General features: G+C 50.8%; 1 protein-coding gene across 16 annotated transcripts in view; it reads left to right on the forward strand.

The window, feature by feature from the left end:
* Positions 1–20,822, forward strand: part of MAPT (microtubule associated protein tau) — a 47,594-nt gene that overhangs the window by 24,041 nt on the left and 2,731 nt on the right. For 2 of the 16 annotated variants that reach the window (XM_069877284.1, XM_069877288.1), the window contains 11 exons: positions 489–554; positions 3,566–4,483; positions 6,596–6,651; positions 7,684–7,863; positions 9,400–9,532; positions 9,999–10,049; positions 10,488–10,753; positions 13,944–14,036; positions 14,184–14,276; positions 17,822–17,903; positions 18,436–18,548. In XM_069877284.1, coding sequence (XP_069733385.1) covers positions 489–554; positions 3,566–4,483; positions 6,596–6,651; positions 7,684–7,863; positions 9,400–9,532; positions 9,999–10,049; positions 10,488–10,753; positions 13,944–14,036; positions 14,184–14,276; positions 17,822–17,903; positions 18,436–18,548 — 2,051 coding nt within the window. Of the gene's footprint in view, positions 1–488; positions 555–3,565; positions 4,484–6,595; positions 6,652–7,683; positions 7,864–9,399; positions 9,533–9,998; positions 10,050–10,487; positions 10,754–13,943; positions 14,037–14,183; positions 14,277–17,418; positions 17,772–17,821; positions 17,904–18,435; positions 18,549–20,293; positions 20,442–20,822 lie in introns of those variants that run through there. The other 14 variants (XM_069877293.1, XM_069877294.1, XR_011339160.1 and 11 more) reach the window with 13 other exon arrangements.

The following is a 20,822-nucleotide window of genomic DNA, read 5'->3' on the forward strand; positions in this document are numbered from 1 at the left end:
TTCTCTAAGGTACTGGTATTCCTGTGGTGTTGGATTTCTACCAGACTGGGGTTTACTGGTATCGAATAGCCTGGGCAGAGTTCATTTCACTAGGTTAGGCAGGAGACACCAAGGACGTAGGGCTGAGGTAAGAGAGATTTGTGTGAATGCGGCTAGCTGCTAGACCCAAGGTGTGGGCAGCAGAGGGGATATCAATCCATGCGTTTTCCTGCTCCTTAACAGCATGTTTTCAACACCTCTACCTAAAGGAGCTTGTGCTAACCTGCCCCCCTGGGATGTGCAAGTGGGTGAAACACTCCTCCGGTCTGGTACAGCACAGGCTGAATAAATCTAACTAGATCAGCATGGGCTGATTTCCTTTCTGATACCACGCTGCTCGTAACACAGCGCTGATGGGCGGAGAGGTAAATAAATTCTCCAGACACGCACTTAAACTTAATTCTTGTTTTGATCATGTTTTTCCTGTTCTTTCCCTGAACTGGGACCAGCTGAAGAGGCGGGTGTAGGAGCCACCCCCAACCTGGAGGATCACGCTGCAGGAGATACCGTGCAAGGTTAGTAAGTCGTCTCTTGCTGGGTTCCTGACATTGCTGCCCACTTGTGTGGCTGCTTGCTAAGGGCCTGGGGATTTTATTCTGCAGTGCAAATGCTCGGCACTGTATGAGCGGTTGTGTGGTTCTCCCTGTTCCTGTCAGGGGAGGGTCATACATGCTGTGAATGTCCCAGCACACTCATTGCAGGGAACTGCAGCTTTTCATGTACCAAATTTCCTTCTCAGATGGCTGAAGCCCTGGTGCTTGTTTGTCCAGTTTCATCCTCCAGGCTAGAAAAGGGAATAAATGGAGCCAGGATCGTGCAGTGAGCCAAGAGGAACTGCTCAGCATTGGACAGAGTCCGTTTGGGACCCTGCATGTCGTACATGGAATAAGTGAATTGTTTGACTGCAATTACCATATCTCTTAATGTTAAACATGTCTCAGACCCATTCACTGATGCCCTGACTTTCACATTAGGGGTGTTTTTCTTATTCCAGCCTTAGGAAACATGACTGACAAAGCCAGGCACTGAGTGTTAATTGTATATCTGCTCCAAAGAACCAAGAAAATATCCAGGGACCTGTTGGCTATTTGGAAAATCTGTTTTGATTCTGCTTGATGGAAAACTTCAGGATGGGGTGTGGGGACCTAGTGCTACATTAATTTTGGACTTATGAGTCCAAACTCACTTAGAGATGCTGCCTTGTTAGTGCTTCCACCGTAGCGCTAATTTGGTGCGCTGGTTAAAATCATAGTTAAACCCCATTTTGTAAGATAGTTTTCTATGCAGTTGATGTAAAAAATTCTTCTAGCTGCTTGGGTAGCGTCCTCCCTCCTCACATCCACATTAGTGCATTTACAGACATACGTGTCTTTTAAAGCAGTAAACAGAGCTTTGCTTTCTCAGCTCAGGGCAGAATTCACGTCATCTTTGCTTTCTGCGCACAGATGAGCACAGTTATGTGCAGTCTACTCCCTGCAATTTAAGATCTTTGCTTGCCTGTCCAGCACTTCTTGGACTGGCAGATCTTTTGCATTTAAAATAGTGTCACATTTAAAATAGTGTCGCTGCTACAAAAAAGAAATGAGGATTGTTAGCAGGAGGGGGGTGATATTCTCTCTTCTCTCTGCCACGTTCAGTCTGATTCTGGCTCCTTCTCACCAGATTTTTAACAAGACCTTTCTGTGCTGTCCTGGGATCTTTCAGCTTTCAGGAATGGGGACGTACAGCTAGCTGGAGCGCTGATGTAATCTATAAAGGACACTTCTAGGGTCTTCTGTAAATGGTCACTTCTCTGGAAGTGGACTTGTAATAATGTGCTGTTTCCTTTCAATGGTTCTCTTTGATTTTGAGGAAAAGGTGATTCTCAACACGCACACACTCTTTGATGCCTTGTTACCGGCTACCTTCATTTTTCCTGTTGTGGAATTTGAAATAATAGTCTTTGCAGTGAAGATGGAGAGCATTAAAATGCCTCCGGAGTCTCGGGTGGAGAAATGCCTTCTGATTCACTGGCATTGTGGCAGCTCTTGGCCTTGTGCTGCGCGTTTGCATCACCAGCAGGTCAGGAAGCGTGGAAGCACAGCTGATGAACCGAGTGTCCACATCTCTGCTCTGACATTGCTTGATGGTCGTCGTTCATTTGCAGAAGAAGTGAGTCAGTGGGACAGTCTGCTAGCTACTGTATGAACGCTCTTCAAATCCCTTGGGCTATAAGTTATTTCTTGATGCCACATATCAAATATTACCTGCCAATAGGTGCTGATTTAGGACTTCTCTTAAACCAAAATTTCTGAGGTATTCGTGTGGTAGTTTCATTTAACTGTTATGGTTAAAATGGGGAGAACATTGATAAAAGCCCGAGTCAGTCTTGGTTGCTTCTTCTCTTTTTGAATCCTGTTTGTTAATCTAACGAAGTGACAATCGGAACCTCAGATCTAGGCTCTTCAGTTTACCCAGTCAGTGTTCAGAAAGCCCAGAGAGTATTTGGAACTGGACAAATTCACAATACAGGATGTTCATTCTTTCTAGGGTGGTTTACCTTAAAGCCATCTACCTGTATCCAGAGTGAATTCTCTATTGCCGATGCATCTTTGCTTCAGTGGAATGAATTTGTAACAGAAAGCTGCGGCTCAACTAGAATACATGGCTTAATGCAGCAATTGTTGGATGAAATTGTAGAGCTCTGTGTCATGCATGAGATCAGTGATAGAACATAATTCTCTCTTTTTTTTTAAAAAAAAGGAGGTCTGTGTCTCTGTGACCGTAGGTTTTGGGTTTTAAATATTGCTTTCTGCTCTGCCCAAGCGGTGGCAGCGGCACTGGAGCTCTCGATAGCCTGAGTGGGTGCACAGCCCAAAGTTTCTGTGGCTGTGGAAACCTTTGTGCTTGCAGTTCTTTCTGCAGACTGATGGCTCTGCTGGCTGTTGGAACACACAGTAGTTAAGAGGAGACGTAGGAGTGTTCTTCCCCAACAGAAATGTTTTGGAGAGCAAAGCAGAGGTGGTTTGAGCTCTGGTAGCTGTGTCTGCATGAGCATTATTTCCTGCAAGGGAGGAGAGGAGTGGAAGGGGGAGTTCTGCAAGCTTGTGAAGGAGGGGAAGGGTCTTGCCTGCTTTGTTGTTGCAGGAAGAGGTGGCGGTCCCTGACCAGTGAGATGATGGTCCAGTGGTGTTAGATTAGAAAACGGAGGCATTCTTGGCTTCTGAAAACCTCTGTAGTTAAACCAGCTCCTAGAGCTTGACTGTGGCTGGATACCTGGGTCACTTCCCAGGCAGGTCCAGGGAGGAGTCCGGTCCACTCCTGCTGGGGTTGTCACGGTTCCTGATTCCCATGGGGATCAGAGTTTCTTTCAAGGCAGAAGCCGCTGTAGAAGTGAGCTGGTCTGTTCAACGGGGCAGCGTGGGACTTGCTTTTTTCCTCTATATCGATAGTAGAAATTCACAATCTCTCTTGGCATTACATATCAGGGTGTGTTTGACACGCCTGTGCTAATTGTTTGCCCGTACTTCATACCCTGCATCTTCAGCTGCAAAGGAGACAAGCTCTTCAGAGTTACAGCCTGTCCCTCAGGATCGTGTGGGAGATGCAATAAGAAGAGAAAGCCAACCAACAAAGCAGGCAGCCGGGGTTGCTCAGCAGCCTCTTCTATCACATGAAACGAAGGCTGCAACAGCAGCTCCCACCAGGATTGAAGTCACCATCCCAATACCTCTGGATATGTACCAAGACTCCAGAACATATGAAGACAGCAAAGAGTTGTGGGATCACCGAGGCAGGGAAGGCGTTGGTGTGGATCCAGTGCTGGGAACAGAGCAAGGTCATGATGTGTGCACTGAGGGCTTGGCAGGAGCAGGCAGCACAGATGACTCCCATATTAAAGATGGGCCGTCTCCTTTATATACCAGAGCCTCGTTAAAAGAAGATGCCAGTGGACAGGAAAGAGACGAGGACCGTGATATTGATGAAACTCCTGAACAGGATTTGATTTCCCTGGTGGGACAGCATGTTTCACCAGGGTCTGAAGTGGGCTTGTGTCCAGCAGTAGCCAAGGAAGCTCTTGAAGAATGTGCCTTTGGAGAAAACAAATCCCAAGATATGCTCAGAGACACAGCAAGAGAAGCACCTCTTGTTGAAGCTGAATCACATAAAGCAGGAGAGGACCGAGAGGAGAAGAGATGGCCACGGCGGGGGGAGGAAGACACAGATGTCATCCTATCCGAACCTTCTGAAATCGTTTCCCAAAAAGCTGAGTCTGGGGAGGGAGGAGATTCCGGACCCTTGCTAGAATCAGCCAAACTCCCTGTTGAGTTAAAAGCTGGTGTGGAAGACAAAGATGCTCCTTTGGAAGAGGCAGTGCCAGATACAGGAGAACGCCGGACACCCAAGAAGAAAACTTGTGCTCGTGTTGCAGATAAAGCCGTCAGTCGTGTCCCTCTCCTAAAAGGTGTGTGCACCATTTGCCTGCCTGGAGCTCACCTTGCTGGTGGCTTGCGCACAACAAGGCTGCCTGAACCAGCACTTCAGCTTGCTGCCACCTCTTGAATCCTGCTGCTGGGGAAATGGCCTGGACCTTTGCTGTGAACTGAACCCCAAAGCGCCGCTGCTTCTCCCTCTCCTTCCTTCCCCGTTTAGTTAATCCTGGATGACCTGGCATTCTTGCCAGACCCTTACGTTTCAGTTTTGCATCCCTTGCATGGTACTGGCGTGCCCCCATCATGCTTTGTTCGCCAGTTTTTGTTTGATATCCTTGGATCTGTGGGGTGGGTGCCTTCACTCACACCTGGCTCCTTCCCAGCGAAGATGAAGACCGCATGGACGTTCCGGCATGTTGGAGTGGGGCTAACCCAGCACACGTGGAAGCTTATCCCAGCAAAATACGTGCATCTAGTTTGCATGTGTCCGCTGTCCAGTCCAATAACTCTTTATATTGGCTTTACTAAAGAGGAGGGAGGAGGAAAAAGGCAAGCGAGGTGGCACTCTAACCTTGGAAAAGGCCCCATGTTGGTCCTGTTGTACTTTTCCCTCAAGTTTCCACTACTGATGGCTGGAGGGAAGGTCTGCAGCGGGTGGAGTTTTGCCCGCTGCAGGGCACCTCTGGTGCTCTTACAAAGCATCCTGCTCCGATCCCCATTCCGGTTGGCGTGTCCCTGCGCAGTCCAACGCTCTGGCTGTTTGGGATGCTCTGCGGGAGCTGCCTGTGTGTGTGCATCTAACAGCGAGTGTGTTGCTGGGCTGGGCGGGTAGTCAGACCATAGAGCAGCAACCTCAGTCTCAGCTGTCTTGGGTGAAGGTCTGAGCTCCCCTCTCAGGGTGCCAGCAGAGCATATCTTAGGCCTTTTCCTTCTCCAAAGTCTGTTTTCCACCTTTCCTGGGGGCAGAGGGATGTCACGAGGGGTCCTGCTTGGTGGCCAGTTGCAGGTTTTGCTGTGAGTTGTGTTAAGCTGGGGCAGCAGGACCCACGTCAACCCCCGATGGTGCCTCACCGTGTTGGACTTCAGCTCTGGGGTCTGGCCTGGGGGAAGCTCTGTTTTTTTACCCCAGTGCCGCGTCCCAAAAAGCTGGCTTGGCTGCCTCCATTAGCTTGGCAATCCTGCTGCCTGCCCCTCTGGTTTGTGGCAGAGAAATATGCTCTTTGCTGCTCAGGGTTCATGAGGAAATTGTTGATGCAGCTTTTTCCATTGGAGCTAAAGCTCATAACATATTTCTCCTCGTACGCTCCTTGATAACCCAGCGGGAAGCTTTGCCCATGTGCAGCAGGACATTGGCATGGCTTGACCATTCACCATTGACCATTCACCGTGGAGCCTAGGAACAGTGGTGGGTTGGGGATGCATTGCTCGGAAGTTCTTTATTTAGTAGCTATTTGTTTCAAAGATAGAGATATTTCATCTGTTAAGCTCTAGCGTTGCTCCAAGCCTGCAAGCTTGATAGGAAACCAATAGGCCAACAACTCAGATCCTCAGCCCCTGCGGGTCTGACCCAGGCTAAAGGCAGGAAGCAGGGATTCAGGAGAGATGGGGAGGAACAACGGTGTGATATAGCCATGCTGTGCAAAGCTAACACACTGAACAGCAGCTCTAAATGACATCACGGGCAACCTGGTGCTGCTAGGACTGGCGCATCCTTCAGTTTTAGTTTGCAGTTTTTATATATGTATATATGGTTGCTGGAACCAGTGGGTGTTTTAGACAGGGAGGCTCATGTTTACGTTGAAGAGAACTTGTTCCATCCTAAGCTGAACGGGTACTGCTGGAACTGAGTGCAAATCTGAGCAAAATGGTCTCATACAGAGCTTGTTGCATGTGCCTGATGCCCCAGTGATGACTGGTGTACTGTTGCCTAGGCACAAGATCATCCGTTAACCCAGAAAGAAAGTGTTTGCAGTGTGGAAGTATTTCTGACTTTGTAATATTTTTAAGAATAGTGTTTGATCTGAGGGAGAGCAGGAATATGGAGCACCTAGTCAGCCTGCATGTTCCTGTAGCACAGGCGTTACCATCTTTCTAGAGTTTAATGATCAGTTGCAAGAAGTGTGACTGCGTGTTTCCATTGTCAGGTCGCATTGACAGCAAAGACCAGGATGGGGCTGAGGCTGAGGAAAAGAAACCGAAGGTAAGCTAAAAAACAAAACCAGAGGTGATGCCAACCTGCTGAGTGCTGTGCTTTCCTGACTCCCTCTCCTGCTCTCCTGGGCTGCCGTTGTCCCTCTTAGGAAACCTTATCATTGTCCTCTGTTCTTCCATCTGTCTTTCAAAAGTCTTTTTATTTTTCCTTCCCTCACCCTGGTTTGGATGGTGCAATCCATGGTGATCTTTAAGGCAGAGGAAGTTAAAGCAAATCCAAAAAAGTGGCTCAGGGGGTTGGGTGGGTGCTGTGAGAGGTTATTTTCTCAGGCCAGGCCAGGAAAGCAGCTGTCTGGGTTTGGCAGGACAGGCTGTCACAAAAGCAAACTCAAAACTGTGTTGGGCTGTACTGGGGATAAGCAGCATAATAGTGAATTAAAAATTGAAATCTAGGCCTTGCAGATGCTGTGTTCTGGGTGAGGAATGGAGTTTGATAGTGGGGAAAATTCCCAAAGTGTAAAGGCATCTGTCAGACTGATAATTTGGAAGAGGTTTAGTTCAGCTGGCCACTAGCCTGGCTAGTGCCTGGGTGGGATAATGGGCCATTGATGGGTAGAGAAAGAAAAACGAGGCATATAATTATTTTCGAACAATGTGAAGTTGGATCTTTCTCTAGTGAGGTTTGTCAGAGTACCTGCAGCATGTTTGCCAGTGGTGAACGTAGAGAGTTTGGGAGAAGATAGAGGAGTTCATAGGGTAAAACGTGCCACTGGTGTGGAGGGCATGGCGAGGGCAGGCTGGCTTGGGGTGAACAGAGCCCCAGAAAGGGGCTCAGGTGGTATTGCCTTGTCTGGGAGGCACAAAGCTGAGGAATCCTCCATCTGCTAGTGTAGCCTTGGGAGCCCAGGCCCTGCAGTGCTTGCCCAGCTCTGTGCTGCAGGGGGAGAGCAGCACCAGCCATTGCCTGTCCCACACTTGGTTCTGTATTGCACCTTCTAATCCTATTTCATGTCAATGATCCCCTTTTGTTTCCCTCCCATACTGATTTTTTTTTTGTTCCAATTTTGTTTCCATTTTTAAGAAATCCTCACCTTCCACTGCCAAACCCCCAGGCGATAGACCCTCCATCCCTCCCCACCGACACACCTCCTCTAGCACAACCCCTCCGAAAACACCCTCCAGCCCTGCTTCCATCTCTAAACGAGTCTCTTCTGTCACATCCCGACCTGCCAGTACAGGAATGCAAGAAACGAGAGCCAAGGTAAGGACGTGGGATGTGAGAGAGGCAAAGCTGCCTTGGGGCACACCTCAGAGCATTCCTGATGGGTCTGGCAGCGCTTGGCTAGGCACTTTCTCCACGTCCTCTTCAGTGGAGAGGGTGGAATCACCTTCCTGTGGCCACGGCCAGACCGTTCCTAGGTTTGTTGTTGGAAGCAGCTGGATCGATCTCACTGGCACTTGGGTGCTTGCTCTGCATTACAGAAAAAGTTTGTCATCGCTGCAAGGTGTTCCCTGGTCTCCTTGAGGCATTTCCAGCTCCCTTTATGCTCTTTGGTGCTCTTGGTTGTTTTATGACTTTATGCTGTGTTTTATGGGTGCGTTGGCTGCAAACAGCAGATGTCGTTGAAATGTGCTGGAGCCAGATCTGCCAGGTGCAGCACGGAGAGTAGGAAATGCACACACATCCGTGATTGGTTCTGCAGTGTAAAAAGTAGCTGGGAGTTTCCCTTTGAGGCATTTAGTCATACAAATACACCTATGGTGAGGGGAAGAGCAGTCAGAGCCAGCCAAGGACAAGGTTTTACCATGACAGGGATGGCTCTGCTCCAGTCCCCTGCAGCCGTGGGACCAGTCAGCCTGTAAATTGTCCCATGTGTATTTCTTGTGAGCTTTTGTGCACAGACAAGCGTTAGAATCATAGAAAGAATCACCAGGTTGGAAAAGACCCACCGGATCCTCTAGTCCAACCATTCCCATCAATCACTAAACCATGTCCCTCAGCACCTCGTCCACCTATCCCTTAAACCCCTCCAGGGAAGGTGACTCAATCCCCTCCCTGGGCAGCCTCTGCCAGGGACCAATGACCCTTTCTGTGAAAAATTTTTCCTAATGTTCAGCCTAAACCTGCCCTGGTGCAGCTTGAGGCCATTCCCTCTCGTCCTGTCCCCTGTCCCTTGGGAGAAGAGCCCAGCTCCCTCCTCTCCACAACCTCCTTTCAGGGAGTTATAGAGAGCAATGAGGTCACTCCTCAGCCTCCTCCAGGCTAAACACCCCCAGCTCTCTCAGACGCTCCTCTTCTTCTCCAGCCCCTTCCCCAGCTTTGTTGCTCTTCTCTGGACTCGCTCCAGAGCCTCAACATCCTTCTTGTGGTGAGGGGCCCAGAACTGACCCCAGGATTCGAGGAGCGGTCTCCCCAGTGCCGAGTCCAGAGGGAGAAGAACCTCCCTGGACCTGCTGGCCACGCCGTTTCTGATCCAAGCCAAGATGCCATTGGCCTTCTTGGCCACCTGGGCACCTGCTGGCTCATGGTCAGTTGCTGTCAACCAACACCCCCAGGTCCTTCTCCTCCAGGCAGTTTCCAGCCAGACTTCTCCTAGTCTGGAGCTGCCCAGGGTTGTTGTGCTCCAAGTGCAGGACCTGACATTGCATCTTGTTAAACCTCCTGTCATTGGTCTCGGCTCCTGTAGGCCGCCAGGGTAGGAAGCAGAAGGGTCTGGTGTGCTTGTGGTCCACAAGGGGTGATAGCCCATCCCCAGGTAGATCCCTCTGCATCAGCCTTTCCCCCCTGCATTCCCAGGGCCAGGAGATGAGAGGTGGTGTGAAGACGGCCACTCCGCGGTCTGCAGCAGGGCAGGCCCAGAGGAACTCGACTAATGCCACGCGCATCCCAGCAAAGACACCCACGGCCCCCAAGACACCTCCCAGCTCCGGTAAGTGATGATCTGGAGATTCTCAGCCTTGTCACAAGGCGCTGGCTGCAGCACGAGGGATGCTTCCTCTGAAATGAGCCTTTCTGAATGCTGCTTTATCTGCTCCCTTCGTATAGTTGCTAGTGTGTAGGAGAGGGCAGTTGCTTTTTATTTTGGGATTTCCTCCAACTTGGAAGATTTGGCAGCTCCATTTTTTTTTTTAATCTATCTGTTCCTTTTCTCTTGACAATATTACACAAAGACCAGGAGCAAGAGGATCAATTCTTCAATTGCAGGAATGGAGATTAGCCCATTATTCTCAGAGAAGAAAGCTCTTGAAAGTATCGGGCATTGTGAATTTCCACGAAAACCATGCATTTCACTGAATATATGTATTTTTCATTCTTAACCAGGGCTGCGTAAAACCTTAAATCAATTATATTTCCAGCTTTTTTCTGTTTAAGCATCTTTCTTGTTCATTAAACAGGCAGAAAGGAGCAGAAGAAACCACCTCCTGCAGCAGCCAAGTCTGAGAAAGGTGATGTTTAAGGGTTTTCTTTTCTTCCATTTCTTTTCAGATTGGGGATGGTTCTGAGCTGCTCAGTGATCAGCCTTGTTTTGTTTCATAAAATAATTTTGTAAAAATGCTCCCACATTTCCAATAGAAAAGTGGTTTCGTTTGAATATCTTTTGTCTGTAATTTGTCATGGGTGCTAATGTCACAGTTGGGTGGGGAGTCTTACCAATGATTCAATCAATGAGGACCACCTTTCTTCTGAGGCACTAGGAAACAGGTTTTAATGAGAGTTTTCACTTAAAAGTGAAGTAGGAGGAAGTGCAGCCGTCTCCCCATGGTGATGGTCTCCACTAGGAATCATGAGTGGGCCCTGGGACCAGGCAGGCAGTTGAGTGAGGAAGAGGTTGTGTACCCAGATTGCTCATCCTGTGCTTGCTTCTCTCTGACCACACATTTCAGGTGAGCAGCCAAAGTCTGGAGACAGAAGCGGTTACAGCAGTCCGGGCTCTCCTGGGACTCCGGGCAGCCGTTCCCGCACTCCCTCTCTGCCCACCCCACCAGCCAGGGAGCCCAAGAAGGTGGCAGTGGTTCGCACACCACCAAAATCTCCTGCATCTGCCAAGACCCGCGTCCAGCCATCAGCTGCACCCATGCCTGATCTGAAAAATGTGAAGTCCAAAATTGGCTCAACTGAAAATCTGAAGCACCAGCCCGGAGGTGGCAAGGTAAGCGTGGACTCTTGCTTTCCAGGGGTCTGTTTGTGGGGACAGCGGGTTCTTGACGCTGCGTTTGGGAGGGGAGAGCCCTTCCTGGCCCCAGCTGGGGCCAGAGATGACAGCAGTGGGCACCATGCTTCAGCTGATGGCCAGACTTTGGAGTTTATTGGGCTGATCGGGTTGAGCGCTGACATGTCCTGAAATCGTCTGGCTTAGCAGAGTACAGTGGTCCTGCAGAGAGCTCCTGTTGCAGCTTCCGTGGGGTGCCAGCACCGATGGTTTGCCAGCCAGGGGGTGACGTTCCCCCGTGGTGCCCAGTTAGGGAGAGCAGCCTGGGACCTGCAGCCCTCAAGAGTCACTGCATCGGGGCTGTGTCTCTGGATCCCGTACTATGTGATCAGAGCAGTCCCTTCAGCGCTGCCTCCGTTTCTTCATTAGCGAGCGGATGGAATGAGCTCCTCCCTGCGAGGGTGCAGGGCTCGTTATGCATTTCAGAACATTGTGACTCTGGATCCAGCCCTGTTGACAAGGTTTTGGGTTTTGTTCTGTGATCAAGCACAGTCCTGCTGCACAATGCAGTGTGGCACGACCACAACGGGTGGCACTATTGTCCTTGCAGCCATCAGTGCTTGTCACTTCCTGAGAGGCTGTTTCATGAGCAGCAAGGTGAACTCCTTGCTCCAAGTGCTTGGCAACGAGGATTTCATGTTACTTCTTGCTAGCCCAGCAGAGGAGAGTCTGGTTGAGGGAGTGGTGTGAGCTGATGGATCCATGCAGCTCCAGGAGTACATGGTTACTTGGCTCAACACTCATCCCAGCCTCTCTGCACTGCTCTGCTGGGTGGCTGTATCCCGAGGCTTTTATAAAATCCTCCTGGCTGCATGAGTGGAGATGTGACAGCACCTGGTTCCTCTGACTGGTGAAGGCCTAGAGGCTCTGACACCGATGTTAAATGAGAGAGCTGTGCAGTCAGGGGTCCCTGGTGCTTGTGCTGCCTTGCAGACTTTGTGCTGCGGCTCCTGGTGCAGCAGAGCCCTGACAAATCTTCCCCAAGTGCAGCGCATGCATTTAGTGTGACCAGGTCACACCGTGGCTCTGAATGTTTGACTTTGGCATGGGGGAAGGTTTTGAAATGGCTTCTCTTCACCTTCTTAAGTAGCAGCGTGCTTTTCCATTTCTTGATGTGCACTTTTTGCCATGGCTGTTGGTTTACTGGAGAATGCACGTTTTGCTTCGTACGACAATCCAGAGAGGCTCTGGAGCTGGGCAGGGCTGCTCTGAGCAGAGCTGTGTGTGTCCTTCCAGCTCCCTCGTCCCGGGGCCTCAGCCCTCCTGCCCGCTTAGCACAAGGTTTAAGTTTTTCCTGCTGCCCCACAAAACACTGCATTTCAGGGATTTTAGAAGGAACCCTTCCATTCTTCCATTTACTGTAGTTGGTTTAATTGTTTGCTTGTTCTTTTTAATCCAGCTTTTGCAAGTTCTTTTTCCTCTGTCAACTTCTCTCTCAGGCAGCATGTTTATTGTTGTCACTGGAAGAGTAATAGCAGCTGAATTTGGGACGATTCATTGCTTTTTGCAGGGGAGAAGGCTGGATGCTCTGTTGGGGCTTTTGTAGGACACAAGACTGCTCTTAGCAGAATGGCTGCAGCAGGGGCAGAAGGGACTGATCCAATGGGTTTGATTTTTAAGGTGGCCAGAAGATGAGTCTGGAGCCTGCTCTCCGTGCAGATTTCAGACCCTCAGCCTAGGGAATCACAGGTACCAGGGGCACAGGCACCGGGAGTCAGCCAAGCCAGATTGCTTTCAGTATTTCTGCATTGTCTGAGTGCTTTTGTTGTTGCTGGATCACTGAGCGCTGCTCTGGCCAAGCCTCGTCTAGCAGAACTAGATCTTGACTTGCAGGATTAGTTGATGTGAACTTGGAAAATGATGCTGGAGGTGTGTGTCAGCTTCAATACTTCTTGTGGTGAAGAACTAGGGAATAGCAAGGGGGTCTCCATGCAGCAGGAGGCTGGGAATGTGTTGAAAGGGAGGTTAAGGTTGTCTGCTCAGCCAGCTTTGTGGATGTTGCCATCCAGGGTCTGCATGTGCAGGCTGATGTGACGCTGCTTTCTTGCAGGATGCTGTGTCTCTTGCCCTCTCCTGAGGTTGTGTTTCAGGCAGGCTTTTCTTCTGAGGGGGCACAGGCCTATGTGCCTGCTGTTTTTTACCTGCATTTGCTTCTGGTTTAGGCTTCCACAGGTTGCAAAGCCAATCCATTCCACGCTGGAATAGCTGCTCCTGTGCATGGGGTCACTCCCGCATAGCTGTCCTCATGAAACCCAGGGAAAATAAGCCCTAAAGGGAATCAGCTTAATTAATTAGTCTGAAAATCAGTGTGTAGGGGGAGATTGCAGACAGGCTTGGGACTGGAGGGTGAGGTTGGTTAGCATGGTCTGTGGTTCCCCTGTGACACCGAGCCAATTCCAGCCTCTCTCCTACCCGAGTTGGCATTGGGATTATGCAATAGAACCACTGCTGTCGGGGTTGGTTGCTGCCCCTTTGGTCTGATAAGATCTGTAGATGTATAGATATATACAGAAGTTAAGAAAGCTGCAGGTGTGGGACTGCATCCCTGGAAGTATTTGCTTTTTCTCTTTGCAACTGTAGAGGGAGCTTGAGCCCTGCACAGCGCAGAGCTCACGGGTCCTCTTGCAGATGTACTGGACACACAGCTCCTGCTCTCCAGCCTGCTGCCTCAGCTGGCTGCACCCAGTTTGCTTAAACTGCTGCAACATGAGGCCACGGATCTGTCCTGGAAAGGGGCACACTGTCCAGCATAGGAGATGGGGCTGAGCAGGCATTTTTCTCTCAACTCTGTCCTTCTGCTGGCTCTGCAGAAGCCAAGTCTCAGACCACTGGTGCTTTTCAGCATGCCCAGCAAGTTCCTCCTTTTGTTCAGTGAAAGAGAACAGGGTGAGCTGGCTCTTTTGCTAGAGTTTCTTGTCTGGAAACCAGGGCTGCCTTACTAGCCAGACGTGTCCAGTCTCTAGCTATAACCTGCCCATCTCCATCTTCAGTTTCCAACCCATAAACAGCAAGGCAGAGGTTCTCCTTTGCTCTTGGTGCTGGAAGGCAGATTCCTGGTTTTGGTGATATAACGCATGGTCAAGCTGCAGATGGTCATGTTGTTTCTCACACTCTTTTCTGGCTACCAAAGGTGCAGATTATTAATAAGAAGCTGGACTTTAGCAGCGTTCAATCCAAGTGTGGCTCAAAGGATAATATCAAACACATCCCGGGAGGAGGCAGTGTGAGTACCTTCACACTTTCAATGCACTGTAATAGTTCTTATTATAAGTGGCATGTTGTGTACACTAAATCGCCGATGCTATCTGCAGCGACCCTGCCGTCAGATAGCTATTGGTGATGTGCAATGACTCTTTTCTGGCTACCAAAGGTGCAGATTGTTAATAAGAAGTTGGACTTTAGCAACGTTCAATCCAGGTGTGGCTCAAAGGATAATATCAAACACATCCCAGGAGGAGGCAGTGTGAGTACCTTCACACTTTGAATGCACTGTAATAATCCTTATTAGTGGCATGTTGTGTGCACTAAACCACCAATGCTATCTGCAGCGACCCTGCTGTCGCATAGCAGTTGGTGCCATGCTGTCATTTAACCTCATTAACACAAAAGATGTGGTTAGATGAACCCTAACAAGTCCTGTACATGCCTGACATGGACAGAACTAACCCGACCCCTGTAGAAACCATGTCTGTAGCAAAACACCCTGTTACCTTGAAGGTTTTATGCTACCTAGAAGGCTTAATGCCTCACTGTCTGCAGAATGGGTGCCTCTGGCAGACAGTGACGTAGTTGCTGATGCAGTAGATGGGTAGGTCTGTAGGCAAACACAATCCTTGTTGCTCAATGTGCTGCTAAATCGCACGTGACTGCACAACATTGAAAGCACAGGTTCCTGCCCATTCGTATCAGACAAGTACGATCCATGCAAATATTAAGCTTCTCCTTGCTAACGAAAGTGTCCGACAGTGCCCATGAAGGCTGAGCTTAAAATAATGTTAATTGATTTGAATGCAGGAATTTCCAACCATTCTCAGATAAATAGCTGGACTCAGCTTTCAGTTACTGTGCCAGAAACCTGGAGAAACTCCACAGAGGTTGGTGGATTTACACTAGTCTCTCTGGAGACAGAGTTTGGGTCCAGGGGAGGTGACAGACCAAGGAAGGAGCATCACTGAGACCCCAAACAGTGCAACCCAGGGTCTGTGGTTGCTTAGCCTGCAGCCGTCTGATGAAGGTACCTGGTGACTCTCAGATGCTCATGGTCGGTTTTCTTTGTGCTGTTTTCGATCTCTGTGGATGCCCTCCCTGAGCATTGCAGAAGGCTTGACACGTAAGCATGGGGTCGTAACTGGGTTTGCAACCTCCGTCTTAAATTTGGTGTCATTCTGCATTTACCGGCTGGGCCAGAGGAGCTGCTTGGCAGAGGGCAGACCTCTGTGAAGCAGGTTCCAGGCTTGTCCTGCTCTTTCTCACCCCAGGATCCTGCACTGGCTGGACTGCTTGGTGTATAGTGGACTGCTTGTAACACCAGGCGTTAGTGTTCCTCACGGATTGTCTGTGCTGCGGCTGTTAATTAGCTGAAGCACGGGGTGGTGAGCTCATCCTTTCCTCCTCTGAGAGCTCACACCATTGGCGAGTGTTTGCAGCTGCAGTGGCTGCAGTCAGTTAAGAATTATCTGGATTTTTGGCTGGAGGTTGTCATCATCCCTCCCCAGGCTCTGCCAGCAGTGAAAACAGCGTGATCGCTGCCTGGCTGCCGTGGCACGGAAAGCAGCAGCTCAGCTCTGGGTGCGGGTGCTCAGAGCAGAGCTGGGTGCGGACGTGGCTGGAGCGTGGCTGCTCGGGCTGGGCTGGCAGCAGAGCTGGGGATCCTCCCGGAGAGGGGCAGCAAGACCCCTCCGGGGCTGGATGGTGCTAACCCTGCACGGCACTGGTTGCAGGGACTGCCTGCCCAGCCGTTGCTGCACCCGGAGGAATGGAGTGTTGCTGCAGTATCCCAGGGTTGGTACCTTTTTTTTTTTCATTCCAAGCCAGCTGATGATCTGACAAGAGGATGCATTAGGCAAAAGTTGATGTAAGCATTGCTGCTGCTGAGAGGTAGGGCTCCCCAGGTCTCTGGCACTGGTTTCCCAGGCAAGCTACTCTATGCCCCTTTTCCTGTCTTGCTGCAATGGGGAGGACCCTTCTTTGCTACCCAGCAGGATGGTAAGGGTTAATGGACTCTTGTCTCTAGAAAAAGGGAACTGGAATGAGAGCACAGAGTGTTTCAATTGCTGATTGCTTGCTCTGGAAATGGGAAATCTTTCAGTCCCAGGTCCCAGCGGTGCCTGAATTGCTCCTGGGCCCTTCCGCTGGGATTCGAAAGGTGCCAGCTGTCCTCTGGGATGTTCCCTGCTGTCCAACTGAATCCAGATCCCCTCCTGCCCCATGCTTTGAACGTGTGACCTTCCCCTGGGGCTGTCTTCGTGTCTGTGTCTGCGATGTGCTCCCAGGCCCTGGCGTTGCATTTCTCCCCTCTCTCTGTCTCCACTCTCTGTCAAATGTGCCCTTTGGTATGTGTGAGGATCGGAGACAAGGCAGGGCTGTGTGCTGGTGAGACAGTGGTGTGGAGCCCCTGCTCCCTCTGCCTTTTTCTGGCTGGGGGAGCATTTCCCAGCACCAGGCACAGCCGCGATCCCGTGCCTGGCTCTGAGAGGAGCCTGACCTGCGGCGCTCAGGTTGATGGAAAGCCGTGGCTACGGTGAATCCTTTGTGCTGGAGGCTGCCTTGCTGCTTGGAGGAGTCAGCTCCTCTGCAAAGGTCCCTTTGGTGCTGGCACATCCTTCCAGAGATTTGTGAGAGTGCTACCTGCCATGGTGCGTGGTGGAAACACAGAGGGCAGAATACGCGCCCCTGGAATCCAGGCTCTGACTGAGAGCCAGGCGCTTCCCAGTGAGTGGGAACCAACCTTGAGGTATCATAGAATCACCAGGCTGGAAAAGACCTCTTGGATCATCGAGTCCAACCATCATGTCGATCCTGCGCAGCCTTTCTAACTACAGCAATAGCTGATTCTCACACAGGTGTGAGTCCATAACCAGGGTCCGAGGTAACTTGTGGGGAGATATAGGGATGTTTTCTCACCCCCTTGTCTCCTGCTCCCGGTGTAGCTGGTGTGTCTGTGCTGTGGTTTGCCATCCCTGGCACTCCCAGACCTCTCCAATCATCGGTGTTTTCCAGTGTGGTGTTTAACCGCTAACATAACCACTAAACAGCTCCACGTTAACCGTTCCTTGTGTGTGCGTCTCGTGGAACCCGGTTGTCCGTGCGCAAGAGGCCACCGGCCCCGCAACCAGCCCTGCCGGCTGGTGGGTACGGGGAATTGCTGAAGCCCATGTTGAGAGACAAAATGAGTAAAACAAATAAACAGAGCACGATATAACGTAATGCTGTTGTGATTTGATATATTATAATTGCCGTTTTAATTTGTATAATGCCAGATATTTAGACTTTGCTTTACTTTTTTTTTCTTTAACCCTTATTCCCATTACAGCATTTTTCAGAAATGCATATTTTGGTCACTCTTTTAAAAGTTCTGTGCACATTGATCATTTCTGTTCTTTCAGTTTTTGTGGACATAAACTTTATGTTTTACACCAGAAAAGGTATTTATTTTTTACATTTTCTCTCTGGTATATCTCCTCCTTTTGGATGATGTGTATGCAAATCTTAATTAATTACCACTCCACTTTCTCTCTCTCTCTCTTACGCACTTTAAAATTGCCTCTACTTCCCTCCTCTGTGGAGAGGTGATCTTGTGCATGCTGACATGTTAAGAGGCTTCTGCACACGGGCATTAATGATCTCCCATTTCTGACGACAGTTTCTTTTGTATTATTAATCTTACTGGGGTTTAAGCTGTCCTTTCCCTCGAATCCAGATCAGGTGCCGGTGTGTGTTGTGCCTCCCCCTCCCAGGCTGCCTGCGGTGGCAAGAAACTCATTGACTTCTCCTTTCTCATATGGACAGGTTCAAATTGTTTACAAGCCAGTCGACCTGAGCCACGTGACATCCAAATGCGGTTCCCTGGGCAACATCCATCACAAACCAGGTACCCTTGGACTTGGCAGCGTCTGCCAGCACCGGGAGCTCGCAGGCTGGAGCTGGAGAGGGTTGGGGTAACGCAGGGAGTGAGGGGAGGCACGGGGAACCGTGACCCCAGTGAGCCCTGGGGTGCCAGGCACTCTTACTAGCCCTGTGTCATAGAATCATGGAATCACCAGGTTGGAAAAGACCCACTGGATCATCGAGTCCAACCATTCCCATCAATCACTAACCCATGTCCCTCTGCACCTCATCCACCCGTCCCTTAAACCCCTCCAGGGAAGGGGACTCAACCCCCTCCCTGGGCAGCCTGTTCCAGTGCCCAATGACCCTTTCCATGAAAATATTTTTCCTGGTGTCTAGCCTGAACCTCTGCTGGCGGCGTTTGAGGAGTCACTGTTGTTTTCCTGGTTCACACCCCCTGCTCGGCCTCAACACGGCTTTGGTTAAGTCATCTCGGAGAAGCAGCTCAGACCTGAGCACTTGAGCCCACCCTGGCTGGCACGGGAGCTGACCCTGCTCGTGCTCTTCTCTTCCAGGCGGTGGCCAGGTGGAGGTGAAATCTGAGAAACTGGACTTCAAAGATAAGGTGCAATCGAAAATCGGGTCCTTAGATAACATCAGCCACGTCCCTGGAGGAGGAAATAAAAAGGTAAAGGGTGCTGGGACGGGAGCAGGCCTGCTGTTCTGCAAGCATCTGTCTACCCTGTGAGCAGACTCTGTGATCCTCCTCCTGTTGCAACGTGGTACAGGCGGGCAGAGCCAAGGGCTCCGAGGCTGCCTTTGCCAACCTTGGGGACATTTCTTGAAGCACAACTGTGACAGAGCTGCAGGGATGGCAGGCTCTGTCCCTCTGTCCTCTCCTGGCCTGTGGTTGCACATCAGGGATTTCCTCTCCTGTGGTTTCCTGCTCTTTCTGCTCTTCTCTGAAGTTTGTGCAGAAACATGTTTGTGGCTCAAACCTTTCACGTTAAGCATCATCAGCAACTGGTTTTGCCCTCTGATTTACCAGTTGCTCCTGGTGACGTGGGACAGAGCTGGCGGCTCAGGGTGCTGCTGTTGGCTCCCAGGGGAAAGCGGAGCATTAAAGGCTTAGCTTGATTTAGAAAAAGTGACTTTGCAGTAGTCTGTCACTTCAGAGAAAAGGTGATCTCTTCCCACTTCCAGCCTGCTTCTGGACTCTTTTAGGGGATTGAATTTGAAAGATAAAAGCCAATCAGGTTAGGTGAAACGCTGAGCTGGGGCTGAGCTGGCTGCGCTGGAGGCTGTGGCGATTACTTCACTGTATCTCGGCTCGATACGGCCCCTCTGCAGCCTACGGCCCCTCTGCAGCCTGGCTCCAGGGCCAGCAGAGTCTCGCACAGGGAGCAGGTAGACACAAAATTGAGACTCCAGGCTGGTGACACACGACTGCCTTTCTCCAGGGAAAAGTGGGGTTTGTCTCGCTTATTTTTTCAGGCCCTTTTGTGGAGGGGAAAGTTGTGTTTCAGTTCCTGTATCTTGGCACTTTGTTCTTGGCCACGTTTTCTCTGTGTGTCTCCCAGCTCTTTGCCTCCCAGTGCCGTGCTGGCCTCTTACTGCGGGATCGCTTGACTTCCTTACCCTTCTCTCGCTGCTGCTACGCATCAGACTGCCCTGTGCTTCACTAAGCTCGTTTTCATCATTTTTATGATTACAGTGATGATTCTTTCATATCCTGGCACATTCACTGGCCCGTAGTTTGAAGAACTCGCCCTTTGGAGGGGGAATTTATTTGCGAGGCTGCGACCCAGCAGTGGCATCGCCTGCCTCGGCCTTCCTGCACGGCAGCTGCTCGTACCCTGCCTCAATCCACACTTGCAGGAGGTTGTCAGTGTAACTTGAGTTCGGATGCTGCCACAAATCTCTTCCCTTGTCCAGCTTTCCTTGTCCCACCTTAGCACCAGGGCCTGTTGTTGGATGGTTCTGCTCTGAGGCGGGATCCTCTGTTCACAGGGAGGGGACAGGGCACGGTTGAGCCCCCTCAATCCTCCCCGCAGAGCGGCTGTGGGCAGCTCCACTGCCCCTTCCCCGTGTCTCCAGTCCTGTCCTTGCTGTGCAATCATGGAAGATCTGGATTTGGACACATAATCCACAGCTCTCCTGGCCGATCGCTGGTTCACGTGCTCTACCTGTGGCCGCAGCGTCTGCTCCTTCGCTGGGCAGGGGAAGCTTCCTCCCTGTCTCCAAAGGCAGCCGCTGTTCTTCCTACGAGTCAGTGAATAGCCTTGTTTTTCAGATCTTTTACTCTCAATTTTCCATTTCTTTATTTTTTTATCTTTTTTTTCCTTCTGGTTGACATTTCTTGGATCTTGGTTTTTTTTGTTGCTGATGCGTTTTTTGCACCCCACCGCCTTGGGCGGGTTTCTTCACCTGTAGAGAGAGAAAGGCAAGGAAGACAAGACCCGACCCCAGGTTGCTCGGAGCCCAAGCCCAGACTCTGCTGGGCTCCAGGCCCTGGTGCTGGAGCCGCCCACCCCCCCGGAGAGCCAGCTCCCAGCCCTGCCCTCGGCTGGGGAGGGCACCAGTAAGTAGCAAACCCGCTTCACCTGCCCGTCCCGGCCCTCGCACTTGCTGGGAGAGAGGGGTTTGGATCCTGGGAGCAGCGTTCTGTGTCCCGGGAGTCACGGGGAGGCCTTACGGACGGCATGAGCGTCGCACCCGCTCTGTAAATCCCTGCCAGGGGAGTGGGAGCAGCTCAGGCCGTGCCGAGTCCTGTGCCTGGGGCACAGCTGCACTGGGAAGGATTTGGCAGCATCCTGAGATGCTCCGGTCCTGTCATCCCTCCCTGATTATGCGCGTTCCTTGTGGGCCGCTGAAGACTGGGGGGACCGTGGGCATCAGACCAGGAAACGGCTTTCTTCTCACGAGCGATTGTTTGCAGGTAAAAACGACCTCTCTGCGTGGC

This window comes from Phaenicophaeus curvirostris, chromosome 26, assembly GCF_032191515.1.
Source record: "Phaenicophaeus curvirostris isolate KB17595 chromosome 26, BPBGC_Pcur_1.0, whole genome shotgun sequence".
Taxonomy (NCBI): domain Eukaryota; kingdom Metazoa; phylum Chordata; class Aves; order Cuculiformes; family Cuculidae; genus Phaenicophaeus; species Phaenicophaeus curvirostris.